Source organism: Salmo salar, chromosome ssa15, assembly GCF_905237065.1.
Source record: "Salmo salar chromosome ssa15, Ssal_v3.1, whole genome shotgun sequence".
Lineage (NCBI taxonomy): Eukaryota > Metazoa > Chordata > Actinopteri > Salmoniformes > Salmonidae > Salmo > Salmo salar.
Genome location: NC_059456.1, coordinates 101301097 through 101325695, shown reverse-complemented (window position 1 = coordinate 101325695; position 24599 = coordinate 101301097). Strand labels below are relative to the sequence as shown.

The 24599-nt window shown below is 43.1% G+C and overlaps 1 protein-coding gene across 4 annotated transcripts in view; it reads left to right on the top strand.

Moving 5' to 3' along the window:
* LOC106572802 (copine-5) overlaps window positions 1-24599 on the top strand; it is a 213880-nt gene that overhangs the window by 49283 nt on the left and 139998 nt on the right. The window contains exons 4-7 of one of the 4 annotated variants that reach the window (XM_045696440.1): window positions 8870-8973; window positions 13211-13250; window positions 14117-14131; window positions 14521-14597. In XM_045696440.1, coding sequence (XP_045552396.1) covers window positions 8870-8973; window positions 13211-13250; window positions 14117-14131; window positions 14521-14597 — 236 coding nt within the window. Of the gene's footprint in view, window positions 1-8869; window positions 8974-13210; window positions 13251-14116; window positions 14132-14517; window positions 14598-24599 lie in introns of all 4 variants that reach the window. The other 3 variants (XM_045696439.1, XM_045696442.1, XM_045696441.1) reach the window with 3 other exon arrangements.

Here is a 24599-nt window from a genome sequence, read left to right as displayed (position 1 = left end):
TGTTATACTCACAGACACCATTCAAACAGTTTTAGAAACTTTAGGGTGTTTTCTATCCATATATAATAAGTATATGCATATTCTAGTTACTGGGTAGGATTAGTAACCAGATTAAATCGGGTACGTTTTTTTATCCAGCCGTGAAAATACTGCCCCCTAGCCCCAACAGGTTAACCAGGATGGGGAGACCCACTGGAGGCCTAGTCCTGGGAGGTGGCACAGGACGGACCAGGCTGGAAAGATCCACTGGAGGCCTGGTCCGAGGAGGAGGCACAGGATAAACCGGGCTGTGGGAGAGCACTGGAGTTCTAGACTTTACGCTCTTTACCCATACTCCAGGCTGAATGCCCACTTTAGCCCGGCACGGGCGGAGAGCAGACATTGGGCGAACTGGACCCTCCCTGCGCCCTGGAGACACAGTGCGCAGAGCCGGTGCAGGATACCCTGGCCCGAAAAGGCGCACTGGAGACCAGACGCGCTGAGCTGGCACAATCCGCCCTGGCTCGATGCCTGGTATGTAGCGCACCGGGCTTTGAACGCATACTGGGGACACCGTGTGCTCCACAGCATAACACGGTGCCTTACCAGTACCACGCTGCTTCCGGTAAGCACGGGGAGTTGGCTCAGGTCTACCGCCTGACTCCGCCAATCTCCCCGTGTGCACCCCCCAATATTTATTGGGGCTGCCTCCCGTGTCCTTCGCTCTCCCTCGGCAGGTTGTTGCAGTGGTCAAATAATTGATCGCATGTCCAGTCAATCCTGGACTCCAACACCTCCAGCGACCAGGATGCCATGACTTCCCGAGCGCGCTGCTTCCTATAGTCCTCCTTGTGCTGCTCCTTCCTCCGCTGCTTGGTCCGTTTTTGGTGGGTAATTCTGTAACGGCTGTCTGAAGAGAGAGTAGACCAAGGTGCAGCGGAGTTAGTGTTCATCTTCAGGAATTTATTAAACAACGTGAACACTATACAAAAACAAGAAAACCGACAGCCAAACAGTCCTGTCAGGTGCAAACACGAAACAGAAACAATTACCCACAAAACCCCAACGGAAAAACAGGCACTTATGTGTGACTTCCAATCAGCAACAACACTCTACAGCTGTGCCTGATTGGAAGCCACACGGCCAAAATCAACGAAACAGACCAACATAGAAAAATGCACATAGAACGCCCGCCCAATGTAACACCCTGGCCTAACCAAAATAAAGAACAAAAACCCCTCTCTATGGCCAGGGCGTTACACAAACTGCAGTACTGTGTAGTGTAACAGACTGCAGTACTGTGTAGTATAACAGACTACAGTACTGTGTAGTATAACAGACTGCAGTTTGGGCTGTTGAGGTGACTGTATTACCGCTACAACAGCAGTCATGAATCATGACCACAGTAGAATTCCACGTGACCGTTGAGTCATGGTAATTTCCTGTTATGCACTCTGGACATGCTTTAGTAGTACCCAACTCACTAACGACCATCAGGCCCTAAGGGCCTGGTACTCAGGGCTCTATTGTCCCTCCATCAGGTCCTAAGAGCCTGGTACTCAGGGCCCTATAGTCCCTCCATCAGGTCCTAAGGGCCTGGTACTCAGGGCTCTATTGTCCCTCCATCAGGTCCTAAGGGTCTGGTACTCAGGGCCCTATTGTCCCTCCATCAGGTCCTAATGGCCTGGTACTCAGGGCTCTATTGTCCATCTAACCACTCTGACATCAATGCAAATGAAATGGAAAATCACATCAAACACTTATCATTAAAACCGCTTTAAAAACAAAAACATTTACTCACCTCACTGTGATGATCCATTTGAAGAAAGAAGTTTATCACAGGTTGAAACTGAGTGATAAAACATGGTCGTTGTGGATGTTGTTTCAAAGCCTGACAACAGGAAATGGTGATGATTAATTTAAAAACACATCCGTACGCATATTAGAACTCATGCATAGGATTATCACCCCAAGCACGAAAAAAATAAATGACTGAATTAAAATGAGGATTGTTCCATTATACAAAATATAGCTTACCATATATTACGTATGCCAGAAAATGATAAAACAAAACTGATTTAAGATGTCTCTGGTGCGTAACGAGTCTAGTCTATACTCCAAAATAAAACAAATGATGTGTGGAGTGAAGTAAGTGTTCTTATATGTATTTCTCAGCTGCTCATATTAAACACAGCTCCGCTATAAAACCAAAGTAGCCTACCAGGCATCACTGAAAAACAGACCAGCGGGAAAGCGCACGGATTACTTTTTTTTTTCTCCCCCCTAACCCCTGTTCCTTCCCATTTGATAATGGGCCGTTCTAAATCGAAACGGATATTAACATATTAGTAAAGACCAGATTAAATCGAGAATAGTCTGATGGGTGAAAATATGATCACTTGATGAGAGAACAGCTGTGCAGCCTGAGGGAAGGAACAGGGAACAAGCTTTTTTTGAGACTTTCTCAAATCATCGACAGTCTATAGTTCCATCATGCAGCCCATATATGTGTTGATTTCTGATACATTCTAAGGTTTGTATCATTCACAACTAAAGTTGCCAAATAACTCTAAATCTATCTTATAGGACCTGTTTCAAATGATCACTTTAATGCTCAACATAGCCACTTCATATGCGCACTTACTCCGGAATGGGAAAAAATATCCTTTCCATTTTATTAAGCTAAGTTCAATTATATTCTCCTTACTGTAAACTCATTTAATATAAAATAATGAAACTTATAAGCATATCTGGTCTGCTAAATGAACAAGTCTACAGTCTATATCATAGACAGATAACATACGGTATCTAGTCTGATAAATGAACAAGTCTACAGTCTATATCATGGAACATAGACAGATAACATACAGTATCTAGTCTGATAAATGAACAAGTCTACAGTCTATATCATGGAACATAGACAGATAACATACAGTATCTAGTCTGATAAATGAACAAGTCTACAGTCTATATCATGGAACATAGACAGATAACATACAGTAGGCCAACTCATATTCTGTTCTCCTGAAGAAAAAAAAGATTCATATCAGAATGTTTCTTTAGACCTGCCTAAAATAAATAATGGATTTATTGTGATGGTGTATTTTGATTTATTAGACATTATTAAATGTAGATGTTCCATCAGAGGCTTCTATGTGTGGAGGCCTGGAGACGCTAACCGTGTTTCTGTTAATTAACGGTCAATTACCATGAGACAGACAGGCTTTTTCATGACAATAACCGGCTGACAAAACTTCATGACCACCACAGCCCTAACTGCAGTACTGTTTATTATAACAGACTACAGTACTGTGTAGTGTAACAGGCTGCAGTACTGTGTAGTATAACAGACTGCAGTACTGTTTATTATAACAGACTACAGTACTGTGTAGTATAACAGACTGCAGTACTGTTTATTATAACAGACTACAGTACTGTGTAGTATATCAGACTGCAGTACTGTGTAATATAACAGACTGCAGTACTGTGTAGTATAACAGACTGCAGTACTGTGTAGTATAACAGACTACAGTACTGTGTAGTATAACAGACTGCAGTACTGTGTAATATAACAGACTGCAGTACTGTGTAGTATAACAGACTGCAGTACTGTGTAGTATAACAGACTGCAGTATAACTGTGTAGTATAACAGACTGCAGTACTGTGTAGTATAACAGACTGCAGTACCGTATCATTAAGACTGCTCATTAAGACCTGACTCTGTAATGATTCATTCTCTCTGTCAGTTTATGGTAAGTAACACTTTCTACTGGGCCATCATTAATTCATGTTCATCTCCAAGACTGAGCTAGGCCTCTCAACATGCATTATTCATAACAGACACAATTATCTGAGGGAACAAACTAACCGCAGCACAGAGGTGTGTGTGTTGTGTGTCCGTGCGTGTGTGCGTGTGCGTGTGCGTGTGCGTGTGCGTGTGTGTGTGTGCTTTTCAGCACCAAGCATCCTCACAACATCACGCACATGCTCTCTCTCTCTCACACACACACACACACACACACACACACACACACACACACACACACACACACACACACACACACACACACACACACACACACACACACACACACACACACACACACACACACACACACACACACACACACACACACACACATTACAGCATCAGACAGTAGTTTGTACTATTACAGTTATAGCATCTCATCTTCTCACGCTTTAGTTGAAATCAAATCAAATGTTATTGGTCATATACACATGGTCAGCAGATGTTATTGTGAGTGTAGCGAAATGCTTATGCTTCTAGATCTGACAGTGCAGCAGTATCTGACAGGTAATATCTAACAATTCCACAGCAAATCCTAATATCTACAAATTCCCCAACAAAACCTAATACACACAATCTAGTAAAGGAATGGGATGAGAACATTTAAGTATAAAATTATTATTGTCCTTGATGAACTTTTTTGCCTTCCTGTGACATGGGGTGCTGTAGGTGTCCTGGAGGGCAGGTAGTTTGCCCCCGGTGATGCGTTGTGCAGACCTCACTACCCTCTGGAGAGCCCTGCGGTTGTGGGCGGTGCAGTTGCCGTACCAGGCGGTGATACAGCCCGACAGGATGCTCTCGATTGTGCACCTGTAAAAGTTAGTGAGGGTTTTCGGTGACAAGCCACATTTTTTCATCCTCCTGAGGTTGTAGAGGTGCTGTTGGCCCTTCTTCACCACGCTGTCTGTGTGCGTGGACCATTTCAGTTTGTCGGTGATATGTACACCGAGGAACTTAACTTTCTACCTTCTCCACTGCTGTTCCGTCGATGTGGATAGGGAGGTGCTCCCTTTGCTGTTTCCTGAAGTCCACAATCATCTCTTTTGTTTTGCTTACATTGAGTGAGAGGTTATCAGCCTGTATGTAGCCTCGCTACTTTTATAGCCTCGCTACTGTATATAGCCTGTCTTTTTACTGTTGTTTTATTTCTTTACCTATCTATTGCTCACCTAATACCTTTTTTGCACTATTGGTTAGAGCCTGTAAGTAAGCATTTCACTGTAAGGTCTACACCTGATGTATTTGGCGCACGTGACAAATAAACTTTCATTTGATTTATTTTCCTGACACCACACTTCGAGGGCCCTCATCTCCTCCCTGTAGGCTGTCTCGTCATTGTTGGTAATCAAGCCTACCACTGTTGTGTCGTGTGCAAACTTGATGATTGAGTTGGCGGCGTGCCTGGCCACGCAGTCATGGGTGAACAGGGAGTATAAGAGGGGGCTGAGCACGCACCCTTGTGGGGCCCCAGTGTTGAGGATCAGCAGAGTGGAGATGTTGTTTCCTACCTTCACCACCTGGGGGCGGCCCGTCAGGAAGTCCAGGACCCAGTTGCACAGGGCGGGGTTCAGACCCAGGGCCCCGAGCTTAATGATGAGCTTGGAGGGTACTATGGTGTTGAATGCTGAGCTATAGTCAATGAAAGCATTCTTACGTAGGTATTCCTCTTGTCCAGATGGGATAGGGCAGTGTGATGGTGATTGCATCGTCTGTGGACCTATTGGGGCGGTAAGCAAATTGAAGTGGGTCTAGGGTGACAGGTAGGATGGAGGTGATATGATCCTTGACTAGTCTCTCAAAGCACTTCATGATGACAGAAGTGAGTGCTATGGGGCAGTAGTCATTTAGTTCAGTTAACTTGGCTTTATTGGGAACAGGAACAATGGTGGCCATCTTGAAGCATGTGGGAACAGCAGACTGGGATAGGGATGATTGAATATGTCCGTAAACACACCAGCCAGCTGGTCTGCGCATGCTCTGAGGACGCAGCTAGGGATGCTGTCTGGGCCGACAGCCTTGCGAGGGTTAACACATTTAAATGTTTTACTCACATCGGCCACGGAGAAGGAGAACCCACAGTCTTTGGTAGCGGGCCGTGTCGGTGGCACTGAATTGTCCTCAAAGCATGCAAAGAAGTTGTTTAATTTGTCTGGAAGTAAGACGTCGATATCCGCGACTGGGCTGGTTTTCTTTTTGTACTCCGTGATTGTCTGTAGACCCTGCCACATACGTCTCGTGTTTGAGCAGTTGAGTTGCGACTCCACTCTGTCTCTATACTGACACTTTGCTTGTTTGATTGCCTTACGGAGGAAATAACTACACTGTTTGTAGTCAGCCATGTTTCCAGTCGCCTTTCCCTGATTAAATGCAGTGTTACGTGCTTTCAGTTTTGCGCGAATGCTGCCATCAATCCACAGTTTCTGGTTAGGGAATGTTTTAATTGTCACAGTGGGCACAACATCTCCTATACAATTCCTTATAAACTCGCTCACTGAGTCAGCATATACGTCAATGTTGTTCTCTGAGGCTACCCGAAACATATCCCAGTCCACGTGATCGAAGCTATCTTGAAGCGTGGAATCCGATTGGTCAGACCAGTGTAGGATAGACCTAAGCATGGGTGCTTCCTGTTTAGTTTCTGCCTATAGGTGGGGAGCAACAAGATGGAGTCATGGTCAGATTTTCCAAAAGGAGGGTGGGGGAGGGCCTTGTATGCATTGCGGAAGTTAGAGTAGCAATGATCGAGCGTGTTACTCGCTCGTGTACTGCAATCGATACGCTGATAGAATTTAGGTAGCCTTGTTCTCAGATTAGCTTTGTTAAAATCCCCAGCTACATTAAATGCAGCCTCAGGTTATATGGTTTCCAGTTGCATAAAGTCCAGTGAAGTTCCTTGATGGCCTTCTCGGTATCCGCTTGCGGGTGAGATATACACAGCTGTGACGATGACCAAGGAGAGTTCTCTTGGGATATAATACAGTCGGCATTTGATTTTGAGGAATTCTAGGTCAGATGAACAAAAGGACTTAAGTTCCTGTATGTTGTTACAATTACACCATGAGTCGTTAATCATGAAACATACACCCCTGCTCTTCTTCTTACCGGAGAGATGTTTATTCCCACTGCACTGAAAATCCCGTTGGCTGTACTGACTCTGACAGCATGTCCCAAGCTAGCCATGTTTCCTTGAAACAGAGTGTGTTACAATCCCGGATATCTCTTTGGAAAGCAGCTCTTGCCCTGATTTCGTCGACTTTGTTAACTAGGGACTGGACATTAGTGAGTAATATACTCGGAAGCGGTGGGCGGTGTGCGCGCATCCGAAGCCTCACTAGAAGACCGCTCCGGCACTCTCCTCCGGCGGTGTTGTTTTGGGTCGCCCTCTGGAATCAGTTCAAATGCCCTGGGAGGTGCAGACAAAGGATCCGCTTTGGGAAAGTCGTATTCCTGGTCGTAGTGTTGGTTGTGCTGGTAAGTTGACGTCTCTCTGATATCCAATAGTTGTTCCCGGCTGTATGTATTAACACTTAAGGTTTTCTGGGCTAACAATGTAAGAAATAATACATAAAAAAACAAAGGACTAGAAGCGAAGCTGCCATCTCTATCGGCGCCATCTTACATGCTTTAGTTCACATGCTTTAGTTCACACGCTTTAGTTCACATCCTTTAATTCACACTCTTTACTTCACTTAAGTTCACAGAGACGAGAGGAGAGGAGAGGGGAGGGGAGAGGAGGGGGAGGGGGAGGGGAGGGGAGGGGAGAGGGGAGGGGAGGGGAGAGGGAGAGGAGAGGAGAGGAGAGGGAGGGGAGGGGAGGGGAGGGAGAGGGAGAGGAGAGGAGAGGAGAGGAGAGGAGAGGAGAGGAGAGGAGAGGAGAGGAGAGGAGAGGAGAGGAGAGGAGAGGAGAGGAGAGAGTTCACATGTTTTAATTCATTTGCTTTAGTTTCTCTGTTCAGTTGAAAGGCTTTACCCAGGACTCCCTGGAAAACATTGGCCAATTGTTACTGAGGGGACTCTCCTGGTTAAATAAATGAGAATGAAATGAAAGTAAATACAGCGACTTTGTTGTGTTTTTCTTTCCCTGTACATACAGGCAAGTGTTTCTGTTGCGTAACGACACCAACAGTTCTCACACTGAGAGGAAGTAGAGGCTGCATGATGGAGAGAAAAAGAGAGAGAGACAGTGAGAAGGAGACAGAAATAGAGGGGAGAGAGAAGGAGAGGGAGCGAGAGAGAGAGGGAGAAAGATACGGAGAAAGAGAGGGAAGGAGAGAGAGAGAGAGAGAGAGAGAGAGAGAGAGAGAGAGAGAGAGAGAGAGAGAGAGAGAGAGAGAGAGAGAATTAATTAATTATCTGGCTATAATTAAATTCAATGAGGATAGTTTCCTGTTGCACTTTACAAGACAGACGAGCTAAGAGCTCCGAGCAACCAGCCATTGTATTGTTTTTACATCGTTGTATTTTAAATCGGTGTCAGTGTATCAGTGTTTTGTTACTTGCCCATGTTTTTTGTGGACCCCAGGAAGAGTAGCTGCTGCTTCTACAAAAGCTAATGGGGATCCAACTAAAGAAATAAAACAAAGACAGGGGATCTGTAGTAGTAGGATCCAGTCAGCCATTACAACACTGATTATTGACCTCCACTAATCAAATACTGTGTTTATCTGCTGCTGCGTGTCTACAAGAGAGGAGAGGAGAGGATAGATGAGAGCGAGGTTAGGAGACAGCAGATGAGAGGGGTGGAGAGAGGAGAGGAGAGGATAGAGGAGAGCGAGGTTAGGAGACAGCAGATGAGAGGGGTGGAGAGAGGAGAGGAGAAGATGAGAGAGAGGAGAAGAAGAGAGAACGGAGAGAGAGGAGAGGAGGAGAGAGAGGAATGGAGAGGGGAGATATAGCAGAGGAGAGGAGAGAGAGAAGAGGAGAAAGAGGAGAGAGGAAAGTGAGGCGAGAAGAGAAGAGAGAGAAGAGGAATAAAAAGTTGGGCTGCTTTCTTACAAACTGCATAAAAGTTTATGATTATTTTGTCACAACTCTCTCTCCATATCTCTCTTTCCCCCTTCCCTCTATCTGTCCTCTTCTAGTTTGGGAGAACGGAAGTGATTGACAACACTCTAAACCCAGACTTTGTCAGGAAGTACATCCTGGACTACTTCTTTGAGGAGAAGCAGAATCTACGCTTTGACGTGTGAGTAGTTATTCTCCTTGATCTGGTCCTCCGAGGACTCACCAGGCAGACAGGTAGGGAGGGTGTATGAGGTTTACATGTGATGTGCCGTTTCTTCCCAACCAACCCTTCCTTTCCATCCTCCTATCTCTCCTTCTCCTTCTTTCTCTTTTCCTTTCATCTCTCCCCTCCTTCTGCTCTTCCTACTCTCCTTCTCTCTCTCCCTTCTTGCCCTCTTTTCTCCCTTTCCTCCACCACCTCTCCATCTCTCTCCTGTGTAATAAGTAATTCATCGTTATTCTCCTCTGTCTTGATTGTCATGTGTTGTTGAGATTAGGATGAAAAGAACAATCAATATTTTATATGATGGTTTTATCCTCATTCTCCATACTGCCTGAAGTCCCAGCAGAGTCCCATAATAATTACAGTCCTCCTCCCTCCTCCCTCCTCCATCCTCCCTACTATATCCTCTTTCCCTCCCCCTCCTCCTCCCTCCTCCATCCTCCCTACTATATCCTCTTTCTCTCCTCCACCCTCCTCCCTCCTCCATCCTCCCTACTATATCCTCTTTCCCTCCCCCTCCTCCTCCCTCCTCCCTCCTCCCTCCTCCATCCTACCTAATATATCCTCTTTCCCTCCTCCACCCTCCTCCCTCCTCCATCCTCCCTACTATATCCTCTTTCTCTCCTCCTCCCTCCTCCCTCCTCCATCCTCCCTACTATATCCTCTTTCCCTCCCCCTCCTCCTCCCTCCTCCCTCCTCCATCCTACCTACTATATCCTCTTTCCCTCCCCCTCCTCCTCCCTCCTCCATCCTACCTACTATATCCTCTTTCCTCCTCCACCCTCCTCCCTCCTCCATCCTCCCTACTATATCCTCTTTCTCTCCTCCTCCCTCCTCCCTCCTCCATCCTCCCTACTATATCCTCTTTCCCTCCCCCTCCTCCTCCCTCCTCCCTACTATATCCTCTTTCCCTCCTCCTCCCTCCTCCCTCCTCCATCCTACCTACTATATCCTCTTTCCCTCCTCCTCCCTCCTCCCTCCTCCATCCTCCATCCTCCCTACTATATCCTCTTTCCCTCTCCCTCCTCCTCCCTCCTCCCTCCTACCTACTATATCCTCTTTCCCTCCTCCTCCCTCCTACCTACTATATCCTCTTTCCCTCCTCCTCCCTCCTCCCTCCTCCATCCTCCATCCTCCCTACTCTATCCTCTTTCCCTCTCCCTCCTCCTCCCTCCTCCCTCCTACCTACTATATCCTCTTTCCCTCCTCCTCCCTCCTACCTACTATATCCTCTTTCCCTCCTCCTCCCTCTTCCATCCTCCCTACTATATCCTCTTTCCCCCTCCTCCCTCCTCCCTCCTACCTACTATATCCTCTTTCCCCCCTCCTCCCTCCTCCAATTCTCCATCCTACCTACTATATCCTCTTTCCCTTCTCCTCCCTCCTCCCTCCTCCCTCCTCCTTCCTCCCTACTATATCCTCTTTCCCTCCTCCTCCCTCCCTCCTCCTCCCTCCTCCATCCTCCCTACTATATCCTCTTTCCCTCCTCCTCCCTCCTCCCTACTATATCCTCTTTCCCTCCTCCTCCCTCCTCCCTCCTCCATCCTCCCTACTATATCCTCTTTCCCTCCTCCTCCCTCCTCCATCCTCCCTACTATATCCTCTTTCCCTCCTCCTCCCTCCTCCATCCTCCCTACTATATCATCTTTCCCTCCTCCTCCCTCCTCCCTCCTCCCTCCTACATACTATATCCTCTTTCCCTCCTCCTCCCTCCTCCATCCTCCCTACTATATCCTCTTTCCCTCCCCCTCCGTCCTACCTCCTCCTCTTGCATAACAGCCCCTCTCGTCGTCTTGAAAGGCCCAATCAGAGTGCAGGGCACAGGTGACACTTTATTAAGAGGCTTTGAGAATGGAGATCATTTCCTTATTCCCTTAACTCCCTCTGTACCTCACCTCAGCGCACGTCAACAAGGGGAAAGAAATGTATAACAAAATAACTATAGTCTGTCTAGCTTTATCTTTTGCTTTCTACTGTGTAGAGACAGATGTCCTAATGGACTTCAGTAGCTAGCTACGTATCCACCGTGAAGAGACAGAGGCCCTCAAGAACTTCATGACATTGTAGCTAGCTACATATCCACTATGAAGAAACAGAGGTTCTAATGGACTTTAGTAACTAGCTACAGATCCACTATGAAGAAACAGAGGTTCTAATGGACTTTAGTAACGAGCTACATATCCACTGTGAAGAAACAGAGGTTCTAATGGACTTTAGTAACGAGCTACATATCCACTATGAAGAAACAGAGGTCCTAATGGACTTTAGTAACTAGCTACATATCCACTGTGAAGAGACAGAGGTTCTAATGGACTTTAGTAACTAGCTACATATCCACTGTGAAGAAACAGAGGTTCTAATGGACTTTAGTAACGAGCTACATGTCCACTGTGAAGAAACAGAGGTTCTAATGGACTTTAGTAACGAGCTACATATCCACTATGAAGAAACAGAGGTTCTAATGGACTTTAGTAACTAGCTACAGATCCACTGTGAAGAAACAGAGGTTCTAATGGACTTTAGTAACGAGCTACATATCCACTGTGAAGAAACAGAGGTTCTAATGGACTTTAGTAACTAGCTACATGTCCACTGTGAAGAAACAGAGGTTCTAATGGACTTTAGTAACGAGCTACATATCCACTGTGAAGAAACAGAGGTTCTAATGGACTTTAGTAACGAGCTACATATCCACTGTGAAGAGACAGAGGTCCTAATGGACTTTAGTAACTAGCTATATATCCACTGTGAAGAAACAGAGGTCCTAATGGACTTTAGTAACGAGCTACATATCCACTATGAAGAAACAGAGGTTCTAATGGACTTTAGTAACTAGCTATATATCCGCTGTGTAGAGACAGAGGCCTTCATGGACTTTATGATACTGTAGCTAGCCTCCCTCTGTTCATATCCAGCCTCTGTAGCTAAGTCATCAGTCCTCTGTAGCTCTGTCATCAGTCCTCTGTAGCTCAGTCATCAGTCCTCTGTAGCTCAGTCATCAGTTCTCTGTAGCTCTGTTATCAGTCCTCTGTAGCTCAGTCATCAGTCCTCTGTAGCTCAGTCATCAGTCCTCTGTAGCTCTGTCATCAGTCCTCTAGCTCTGTAGTTAGTCCTCTGTAGCTCAGTCAGCAGTCCTCTGTAGCTCAGTTATCAGTCCTCTGTAGCTCTGTCATCAGTTATCTGTAGCTCTGTCATCAGTCCTCTAGCTCTGTAGTTAGTCCTCTGTAGCTCTGTCATTAGTCCTCTGTAGCTCTGTCATCAGTCCTTTGTAGCTCAGTCATCAGTCCTCTGTAGCTCTGTCATCAGTTCTCTGTAGCTCTGTCATCAGTCCTCTGTAGCTCTGTTATCAGTCCTCTGTAGCTCTGTCATCAGTCATCTAGCTCTGTAGTTAGTCCTCTGTAGCTCTGTCATTAGTCCTCTGTAGTTCTGTAGTTAGTCCTCTGTAGCTTTGTCATCAGTCCTCTGTAGCTCTGTAGTTAGTCCTCTGTAGCTCTGTCATCAGTAGCTCTGTCATCAGTCCTCTGTAGCTCTGTAGTTAGTCCTCTATAGCGCTGTCATCAGTTCTTTGTATCTTTGTCATTAGTCCTCTGTAGCTCAGTGATCAGTCCTCTGTAGCTCTGTAGTTAGTCCTCTGTAGCTCTGTAGTTAGTCCTCTGTAGCTCTGTCATCAGTCCTCTGTAATTAGTCCTCTGCTGAACGTGTCAGAGGATATACTGTGACTTAACTTATTTTGGGTCCTTTACATATATAGTAACTCAGTCAGGGAATTGGGGGATGAGGATGGGTGGACAGTGGACGCATTCAAGTTGAATTACTTTTAGCCAAAGTTTATCACCGGCAGCAGTTACTAAGACACATTTTTAAAAACGTTATTGTTTCTAAAGTGAATGGGTGAGTGACAGCAGGGGAGTCTTGGACAACAGTGAAAGGAAAATAGACTTCATTCATGAAGTGTAGAAGGATTAAGTGAAATAAGTGGTTTTACCGGTTAACAATTTGTCATTTCAAGTTAATATAAATTGATTTTGAGTGGCTTTCTGTTTGTCCAAATGTCATTGTATGAGGAATGATATCAAACTACTTTGGTTCTGTTTGTTAATGTTCAAACGCCAGCCAGTTAATAAGCCATGAATAATTTTCTCTCCGGCTCCTGTCAGCGCTTGCCTCTTTAATGTGTGTTTCTTTCTGATTTCAGATATGATATCGATTCCAAAAGTCCAGATCTGGCAAAGCATGTAAGTGAAAAAGTTATCACTCTGTGCTCATGCCTTATAGTTGCTTGTTTTTTACTTTGCAAATCTATCCTCTATGAATGGAAACTTTTGTTTTTAAAATGGGAACTTTTATTTTGAAATTCATCCCATTCCTTATTTTTGTTTCATGCTAATCAAAATCCATGTCATTCCAAAGCTCAAATAGTGCATAATAGTGCATTACTTCCCATAGTTTCACAATGTGGCCTTGCTGTCTGTCCGTGCGCCTTTTCATTTGTATAATAAATATAACATATTACTTTATGTATTGATAGAGAATAGCTTTCAGAAAAATCCAATAATACATATATTTTTGTGTGTCGTTATGATTTAATGAAGCACTGTAATTTGTCACACCATTATCAAAGCTTATCAAACCCATTTTCCGAACCTCTAGGCATGATGTATTGTACTCCAATGCTATTAGCAATGTACTCACAAGTAATGATGACCAATGGATGGTGCAGTGAAAGCTTTGATAAGCAACCCATTGCTCACACATACACAATTATAATTATATGTGCAGCTAGCAGTTTGCATAATACCAGAATATTCATCATTATTTCCACATTTGTCATGACTATGTTGTATTGTTTTGTACTTGCTTTTGTGTTAATAGCTCTCTCCTCTCACACAAATACCACTTCCCTCTTCATCTCTTTATTTCTCTACCACCCTCTTCTCCACTTCTCTCCCTCTCTCCTGTTTTCTCGTGCCCTTGTTTTGATGATGGTGTTGTATGGTTTGAGTCTTGTGCCTACATGATGTGCTCTGTTGTTGTCTATGCTGCTGCCTGGTGTACTCCTCCTCTTCCTCCTCCTCCTCCTCTTCCTCCTTCTCCCTGGAAGCCCTCCGACATTGACGTACGTGTTTGACTCCTCTGACAAACTTTATGCTTATAACAACGCCTATAATAAGGCTTATAACACACTGCTTAGCGCCATCCTAACTTTACCAACTGTCCTTGTTACCCCGTCTCCCCATCTCTCCCCTGAACCCCCTCTATCCTTCCTCTCCCTCCTTTCTCACCCATCTCTCCCCTGAACCCCCTCTATCCTTCCTCTCCCTCCTTTCTCACCCATCTCTCCCCTGAACCCCCTCTATCCTTCCTCTCCCTCCTTTCTCACCCATCTCTCCCCTGAACCCCCTCTATCCTTCCTCTCCCTCCTTTCTCACCCGTCTCTCCCTGCTCCCTGTTTCCCCCGTCACGCCTCACTCCTCCATCTTTCCCGCCATCCCGTCCCTCCAGCAGGACTTCTTGGGGCAGGTGTTCTGTACTCTGGGAGAGATCGTAGGATCCCCCGCCAGTCGACTGGAGAAGCCCCTGGGGTGAGTAGTGCTGCCCTTGGTTGATTGATTGGTTGGTTGGTTGATTGATTGATTGATTGATTGGTTGGTTGATTGATTGATTGATTGGTTGGTTGATTGGTTGATTGATTGGTTGGTTGATTGATTGGTTGGTTGATTGATTGATTGATTGATTGATTGGTTGGTTGATTGGTTGATTGGTTGGTTGATTGATTGGTTGGTTGATTGATTGATTGATTGGTTGGTTGATTGGTTGATTGATTGATTGGTTGGTTGATTGATTGATTGATTGGTTGGTTGATTGGTTGATTGGTTGGTTGATTGATTGATTGGTTGGTTGATTGATTGATTGGTTGGTTGATTGATTGGTTGATTGATTGATTGATTGGTTGGTTGATTGGTTGATTGGTTGATTGATTGGTTGGCCTGTGTGGGTAAGTAGAATTGGTCTTAAACTGAGACTGATGTTACCACGAGCATCAGAATGAACCGCAGAAGTTGCAGATGAACAAGATGCAAGATGATGCACTCACAGAGGATTTGAGCATGTACACGGCTGTGCTTCAATCTGCTACAGCGTGATAGCTATGAGACCAAAAGAGCAGAGAAGTTCAACTTCGCACTTAGTCTTTTTAATTATTATATATTTTTTTAGTGGGTGGATCAGCTTTAATATTGCGGATAGATTGTTGCTTTCATCAATGTACATGTCTGAATCATTTCCAATCCCCCATATATTTTGGGGGTAAATACTCTATTTCTGATGTCCATCCAGTTTGATTTTGTATTTGTAACTGTGCTATTTCACAAAAGTTCTGAACCTATAAACATTTTACAGACCCTGTATGTTTTACATTGGTTTTCTTGTTGTTATTAGTCTCAACCTTCAGCTCCATTCAACCCCTCCCATCTATCTCTTAACACCATCCATTTTGAATTTCTATCTGGTATACATTTTTCAACGGTGCTGTGATGCTTTACAAAAGTACTGAACCTTTCTATTCTCATAATTTCTACAGATTGTAAATTAAAGATAAACATGTTTGCTAAAATAATTATTATATTGATTGATTGATTGGCTATGACTTTTCAAATCTTCCAGTATTGCTATCTGCAGCATTAGTTCTAGGTAAATGTTACAATTCTTCAACCATTCCTGGACCTGTGACCAAAAACGAGCTACATATGGACAGTACCAAAATAAATTATCTAATGACTCTGCCTCCTCACAGCAAAATCTGCAAAGCTGGGAAGGTTGTAGCCCCCATATATATACTATTCTATTGGTTGCGAGAATTTTGTATAATCATTTAAATAAAACAATTATTCAGTTTTGAATCCGGCGTTGTTTTGCATGTCAATTCATGAACCATGTGCCATGGAATCGGTACATCGAAAATCTCTTCCCAACTATTTAGCAATCTATATGGCACAGCTGCCAATTTTTTGGTCCTTAAATGAAACTGGTATATATTTTTATTCATCACCATTTTCTTTAACCATTTTTGGTCTTTAATCCGACAGACAAGTTCCTTACTTTTTCTCCCTTCCACTTGCCTCTGCCATTTCTGTGGTAATGCTGCAATTAGTTGGTTGTAATTTTGGGTAGAGCAGACATTTCCATATGTCTGTGTTAGCTGCATGTGTGACATAACTCCACCAGTCCTATTTATGATATCATTTACAAAGATTATTCCTTTTTTATTTTGTTGAAAAATGTCTTTTTTTTATCAGTTCGTATATTTGAGTTTAACCATAATATTTGTTGTATTATTTGTTGTCTTTTCAGGTGGATTAAACTTAAATTGCAACCAACTTTCTAAGGCTTGTTTAAAAAATAAAGATATTTTGGAGATTATTTCGTTTTCAAATTACCGAAAGTGAGCGGTTGTAATCCGAATAAAGGGAAAAAGGCCATTCTTGAACATGAGGTGAGACATTCTTGCTAATTTACTAGAGAACCATTTTGGATTGAAGTATAACTTTTGTATGACTGATGCCTTTAGTGAGAGATCTAATGCTTTCATATTTAATCATTTCTGCCCTCCGAATTCATATTCATCAGGCCCTTTTAATTTTGTCTGGCTTGCCATTCCAAATAAAATGTTATATTTTTTGCTCATATCATTTAAAAAGCAGGTCACTAGCTGTAGGCAAAACCATAAGCAAATAGGTAAACTGTGTTATGACTAAAGAGTTAATCAGGGTGATTTTTCCACAGGTGTTTTCGTTTCCATGGTAGCAAGATCTTATCTATTTTTGCTAACTTTTTTAAAAAATGTATTGGAGTGAGATCATTTCTTTCTTTCGGGACATGTATACCGAGTATGTCCACATCCCCGTCAGACCATTTTATTGGTAGACTATATGATAATGTAAAAGTTGAATTGTTTCGTGATCCAATACCTAATATAGTACACTTATCATAATTTGCTTTTAATCCAGAGAGGTTTGAAAAAGTATCTAGATCCTCTATGAGGCTGTGGAGGGATTCTAATTGTGGATTTAAAAGAAAACATTAATCATTAATAAACATTAATATCAAAAACGTTTGGTATACTTCCACTGGTATGCCATCCAGCCCTAGAGTTTTCCCAGCCTTAAAGGCTTTAATTGCATCAAGAAGTTCCTCCTCTGAGTCTTTCTGTACAGATGTTAATTTTACATTATTAATAGAGAAAAAATCCATACAATTAGCTTTGGTTAGTGGAGATGGAGGAGACTGAAACGAAAACATATTCTTAAAGTACTTTACTTCCTCTTTCATAACATTGTTCGGGGAATCATGAGTGACTCCATCATTTGTAACAAGTTTCAGTGAAACAAATTGGTAGCATTTCTATGTTGAAGATTGAAAAAGAATTTGGTGCATTTTTCCCCATATTCCATCCAGTTCAATTTATTTTAATAATATATTACACTGAATCTTTCTTGAATAAGTTCCTCCATTTCTTTTTGTTTTTCCTCTAACTTACTCTGAGCCTCTATGGTAGTTTTTATTGCTATCTATCTGTTCTGTTTGTCCTTCAATGTCCTTTGTTAATATGGAGTTTTTTTTACCTAAATTGCTTTTGTTTTATAGATGAGTACTGAATTGCATGGCCTCTAAAGGCACATTTAAAAGTGGCCCATACAATAAGAGGATCTGCTGTACCTATGTTATGTCTGAAAAAGTCAGTTATAAATTCTTCTGTCCTAGTTATCATCCAGTAGGCTTTGATTACATTTGCAATATCCTCGCCCACGTGGAAATTCTGTAAGAGTAATATACATGCCAATTATCTGATGATGCGATTGCATTCTGTTCTCTATCAAAACTTTTTTTAAACTTTTGGTGCCAGAGAGAATGACATAAGAAAGCAATCAAGACGACTAGCTCGCGCTTAGTCTTAGCAGAAATCAGCCCGATATCGCTGTTTACTTGGTGTATCACTGACTCTACCTTTAACTAAGCCTTGGTTCTGTTCTAATACCCACACTAGCACACCACGTAGTCTTACAATGAAACACTACATGTATATTTAGCATGCATGGCCCTCGTTCCGTTGCATCGCCATCCCAGTGGCTCTTAGAGAGAGTTCCCTAACAACCAACCACTTGGGTCAATCAACAGTAACACTGAAACCCCAAATGACCTTGCTCCGCCTCAAGAGCTGAACTGTGTTCAGTCATGGAGCCAAATTGTACTTGCACCAGTTGCCGTGTGCTTGACTTTCTCCACGTCGCCCACTAGATCATGAAGAGCACCATTGGCTCTCTATATACGAGGCTGTGCATTGGAACGTAACACAGCCAGCCAGCGCTTTCATTGGCTTCCCTGTGTTCTAGAGTGTGTCCCAAATTGCGCTATTCCCTGTACTGTATATATTCCCTATATAGTGCACTACTTGTGCACAATAAAGGGCATGGGAGGCCATTTGGGACAATGCCCTAGACTCTAGCTGACTAGGTGACTGTCGTCTATAGCCATCTGTGGAGTAATATGTCTGTCGTCTATAGCCATCTGTGGAGTAATATGTCTGTCGTCTATAGCCATCTGTGGAGTAATATGTCTGTGTCTATAGCCATCTGTGGAGTAATATGTCTGTTGTCTATAGCCATCTGTGGAGTAATATGTCTGTCATCTATAGCCATCTGTGGAGTAATATGTCTGTCGTCTATAGCCATCTGTGGAGTAATATGTCTGTCGTCTATAGCCATCTGTGGAGTAATATGTCTGTCGTCTATAGCCATCTGTGGAGTAATATGTCTGTCGTCTATAGCCATCTGTGGAGTAATATGTCTGTCGTCTATAGCCATCTGTGGAGTAATATGTCTGTCGTCTATAGCCATCTGTGGAGTAATATGTCTGTCGTCTATAGCCATCTGTGGAGTAATATGTCTGTCGTCTATAGCCATCTGTGGAGTAATATGTCTGTCGTCTATAGCCATCTGTGGAGTACTTGATGTGTTCAGATTAGACTGGTGTGCGTTGATGGCGCTAGTAATTGAACCGGGGCCGGGGGCTTCCTGTGTGTGTGTGTGTGTGTGTGTGTGTGTGTGTGTGTGTGTGTGTGTGTGTGTGTGTGTGTGTGTGTGTGTGTGTGTGTGTGTGTGTGTGTGTGTGTGTGTGTGTGTGTGTGTGTGTGTGTGTGTGTGTGTGTGTGTGTGTGTGTGTGTGTGTATGTGTGCCTGCTGCCTGCCTGCAGTAACACTGTTACTGTCATTAGGGAAGCAATCTGCCATGCAGAGACACCCTCTAATAGAGACGCACTGTCAACATGAGAGACAGACAGAGAGACACCATCTAACAGAGATGCACTGTCAACATGAGAGACAGACAGAGAGACACACTGTCAACATGAGAGACAGACAGAGAGACACCATCTAACAGAGACGCACTGTCAACATGAGAGACAGACAGAGAGACACCATAACAGAGATGCACTGTCAACATGAGAGACAGACAGAGAGACACACTGTCAACATGAGAGACAGACAGAACATCTAACAGAGACACACTGTCAACATGAGAGACAGACAGAGAGACACACTGTCAACATGAGAGACAGACAGAGAGACACACTGTCAACATGAGAGACAGACAGAGAGACACACTGTCAACATGAGAGACAGACAGAGAGACACCATCTAACAGAGATGCACTGTCAACATGAGAGACAGACAGAGAGACACACTGTCAACATGAGAGACAGACAGAGAGACACACTGTCAACATGAGAGACAGACAGAGAGACACCATCTAACAGAGATACACTGTCAACATGAGAGACAGACAGAGAGACAAAAGAGCACTGTCAACATGAGAGACAGACAGAGAGACGCCATCTAACAGAGATGCACTGTCAACATGAGAGACAGACAGAGAGACACACTGTCAACATGAGAGACAGACAGAGAGACACCATCTAACAGAGATGCACTGTCAACATGAGAGACAGACAGAGAGACACCATCTAACAGAGACACACTGTCAACATGAGAGACAGACATACCAGCAACGCATTGCAGAGCTATTAGTAGCTACTGCAGGTTATTATAGATCTGTGTTTTTCTATCTGTTTTTACATTGTTATTTGAACCTCTGTTTAGTTTCAATTAGTTTTCAGACCTGATTTGTACGTTTTTATTTAGTTTCAGTTGTTTAAAAAATATATGTATATATTTCATTTTTGTGTTAATATCATTTAGTTTCAGTTTTAGTTTTAGTATTAGGGAACAGAAAGCATGCATGGGAGGCTAGGAGCCATTTGTGTAATTTTGGATAAAGTGATCTAACTCTACCAGTCCTATTTATATAATTTACAAAGATTATACCATGTTTTTTTTATCAATTAGTATATTTGCGTTTAACCATACTATTTGTTGCTATATTTGTTCTGTATTTTCTGGTGGATTAAATAAAAATTGCAACCTAACCTTCTATGGCTTGTTTTAAAATAGCAATATTTTGGAGATGATTTCGTTTTCAAATAACCGAAAGTGAGAGGTTGTAATCTGAATAAAGTGAGAGGTTGTAATCTGAATAAAGGGAAAAAGGCCATTCTTGAACACGTGGTTAGCCATTCTTACTAATCTTCTAGAGAACCAGTTTGGATTTAAGTATAGCTTTTGTATGACTGAAGTCTTTAGTGAGAGGTCTAATGCTTTAATATTGAATCATTTCCGAATTCATATTCATTATATAAATAGGCCTGTTTCATTTTGTCTAGTGGGAGATCTGAATCTGGATTGGTTGATGCCAGTATCTGATAGGCTGAAAGATATTTGTTTTGAGCTAAATCTAAATCAGCTGAACTAAACCAACTCGTCCTAACTGGAAACTCTAGTGCCATAGTAGACAAAATGGAAACTCTAGTCCCATAGTAGACAAAATGGAAACTCTAGTCCCATAGTAGACAAAATGGAAACTCTAGTCCCATAGTAGACAAAATGGAAACTCTAGTCCCATAGTAGACAAAATGAAAACTCTAGTCCCATAGTAGACAAAATGGAAACTCTAGTCCCATAGTAGACAAAATGGAAACTCTAGTGCCATTGTAGACAAAATGGAAACTCTAGTCCCATAGTAGACAAAATGGAAACTCTAGTCCCATAGTAGACAAAATGGAAACTCTAGTCCCATAGTAGACAAAATGGAAACTCTAGTCCCATAGTAGACAAAATGGAAACTCTAGTCCCATAGTAGACAAAATGGAAACTCTAGTCCCATAGTAGACAAAATGGAAACTCTAGTCCCATAGTAGACAAAATGGAAACTCTAGTCCCATACTAGTCAAAATGGAAACTCTAGTGCCATTGTAGACAAAATGGAAACTCTAGTCCCATAGTAGACAAAATGGAAACTCTAGTCCCATAGTAGACAAAATGGAAACTCTAGTCCCATAGTAGACAAAATGGAAACTCTAGTCCCATAGTAGACAAAATGGAAACTCTAGTCACATAGTAGACAAAATGGAAACTAGTCCCATAGTAGACAAAATGGAAACTCTAGTCCCATAGTAGACAAAATGGAAACTCTAGTCCCATAGTAGACAAAATGGAAACTCTAGTCCCATACTAGACAAAATGGAAACTCTAGTCCCATAGTAGACAAAATGGAAACTCTAGTCCCATACTAGACAAAATGGAAACTCTAGTCCCATACTAGACAAAATGGAAATGTATGGTGCTTTTTATAATGGGGCAGCAGGTAGCCTAGTGGTTAGAGCCTTGGACTGAAAGGTTGCAAGATCGAATCCCCGAGCTGACAAGGTAAAAATCTGTTGTTCTGCCCCTGAACAAGGCAGTTAATTAACCCACTGTTACTTAGCTGTCATTGTAAAATAAGAATTTGGTCTTAACTGACTTGCCTAGTTAAAAAAAAAACATTATTAAAGACACTCACATACTTTATTTTCATTTCAACCACTTGATGTCTATGATGTACTAGGTTCTTTGCTAAAGAACGATGTTAAAACAACCATAGGGGCTGATTCACTTGATCCCTTCTTACTGCAGCTCTCTCTGCCCTACTTACTGCAGCTCTCAGCCCTACTTACTGCAGCTTTCTGCCTCACTTACTGCTGCTCTCTGCCCTACATACTGCAGCTCTCTCTGCCCAACTTACTGCAGCTCTCTGCCCTACTTACTGCAGCTTTCTGCCTTACTTACTGCAGCTCTCTCTGCCCAATTTACTGCAGCTCTCTCTGCCCAACTTACTGCAGCTATCTGCCCTACTTACTGCAGCTTTCTGCCTTACTTACTGCAGCTCTCTGCCTCACTTACTGCAGTTGTCTGGCTCACTTACTGCAGTTCTCTGCCCACTTACTGCAGCTCTCTGCCCTACTATCTGCAGCTCTTTTCCCTACTTACTGCAGTTCTCTGCCCACTTACTGCAGTTCTCTGCCCTACTTACTACAGAACCACTGACCTATATTCTTTACTTGACTATCGTTTCTGGCGTTATCCCTAAGATCTGGAAAGCGGCACATGTCCTCCCCCTACATTAATGAGGAGATCCTTCTGTCCAATTTCCAAATTAGTTGGAAATTGGTTTTTGAATCCCTGGCCAACTGTCAGCTAAGAACTTTTTAAACTTCTCACTCTATTCTTAATGTGCACCAGTCTGGTTTCAGAACTGGACGTAGCACCGTTCCAGCTGCTATGTTTGTTTTAGATTGTGTTAAATTGCTTAGATCATAAAAATCATTGTTCTGCCTTATTTCTAGACTTTTCCAAGGCCTTTGACACTGTTGACCAGAATTATCTGTCAGAGAGGACACAATGTGTGATTTCTGATGGTGTTAAGTTTAATTTCCTGGATAGGTGTACCACAGGGGTCAATATTGGGACCTGTCCTCTTTACTATTTTTTATTGAAATGTATTTTATATATTTACATTTTATTTATTTTGACCCCCTTGTTCTCCCAATTTCAATTATGATCTTGTATCATTGCTGCAACTCCCCAATGGGCTCGGGAGGCAAAGGTTGAGTCATGCGTCCTCTAAAACATGACCCGCCAAACCACGCTCCTTAACCAGGAAGCCAGCCACACCAATGTGTTGGAGGAAACACCGTTCAACTGGCGACCGAAGTCAGCCTGCAGGCACCTGGCCCACCACAAGGAGTCGCTAGAGCACGATGAGCCAATTAACCCCCCCCTGTGGTGACACCATTTACCAGATTGCAGCTGCCACTACTCTTAACCCTTTGGATGCTGTCTATCATAGCGCCCTTTGCTTTATCACGGGTGACAGTTTTAATATTCATCACTGCATCCTGTATCAAACGGTTGGCTGTTCCACATTTAAAGTCCCGTAGATCACTTCACTATTCCCTTTTTGTTTACAAAGCTCTACTACACAAGCTTCCAACTTACCTAACTTCATTGCCAAAGTATAAAATAATGAGTTACCAAACCAGCTTGCAGGATTGGTTAACTCTTGAGGTCCCTCAGGTCTTGACCAATTTAGGTAAATCCTCCTTTAGTTTTAGTGCTCCCCATTGTTGTTGGAATAACCTGCAAAATTCCTCGCATCTTGATTCCCTGGTGCAGCTAGGGCAGTTTAGGACTGTGGTGTTAAATGAATGAATTGATGATTGCAGTTGTTTCAATTGATTGTAATGGTTTATCTGCTGAAATTGTAGTATTGTAATTGTGCCTTGTATTCTTTTATTATTCTTCTTATTTTATTTGGAATGCTAATTTTCTTGATTGTGAAAATGTTTGTACTCAGGGAATAAAACCCTGGTCTCAATTGGGATCCCCTGACTAAATAAAGGTCCACGTATCAGTACATTTGTAACAACCTAAACATTACGGCTATTCGATCAAATAAGCATCACGTAGCAAATTAGCAAATACATTTTACGTTGACCAAATTCGACACTCTCTCAAATCCCCACTTCCTCTGCTACTCGCTGTATTTTCATGGGGACAGATTTTGGGTATGAGTCAAGCCTCTCGCTTCTCCTCGTCCTCTTTGAAGCAATTCGGCCTGTTTTAAACATTGCCATCTCCTGTCTGCATTTACCCACCAGCTTCAATAGCTTGAATATCCCCCCCAAAAAACATGAAAACGCCATTTAAAACCCCATTAGCTGTTTGCCGAAAGCTTAGAAAAAAAGTTAAACTCAACATAATTCGTGATTCATTAAAACCTCACTCAACACTATGAGTGAGCTATACAGAAACTGCCACTGATGCTAGAAAGCTGTCTCTGAGAAATGTGTGTGTGTGTGTGTGTGTGTGTGTGTGTGTGTGTGTGTGTGTGTGTGTGTGTGTGTGTGTGTGTGTGTGTGTGTGTGTGTGTGTGTGTGTGTGTGTGTGTGTGTGTAATGTACTGAACATGTACACTGTGTGTGCACTTCCCTTGCAGCAAAGCAAAGTCCAAACTGCAGTAGAAGTTGATCTATGTTGCTCCAGTTCTGCTGTGTTGCAGTGAGCCCGGGCTGGGCTGCCAGTGGACAGTGTGGTAGTGTTGTGGTGCTGTGTTGCAGTGAGCCCGGGCTGGGCTGCCAGTGGACAGTGTGGTAGTGT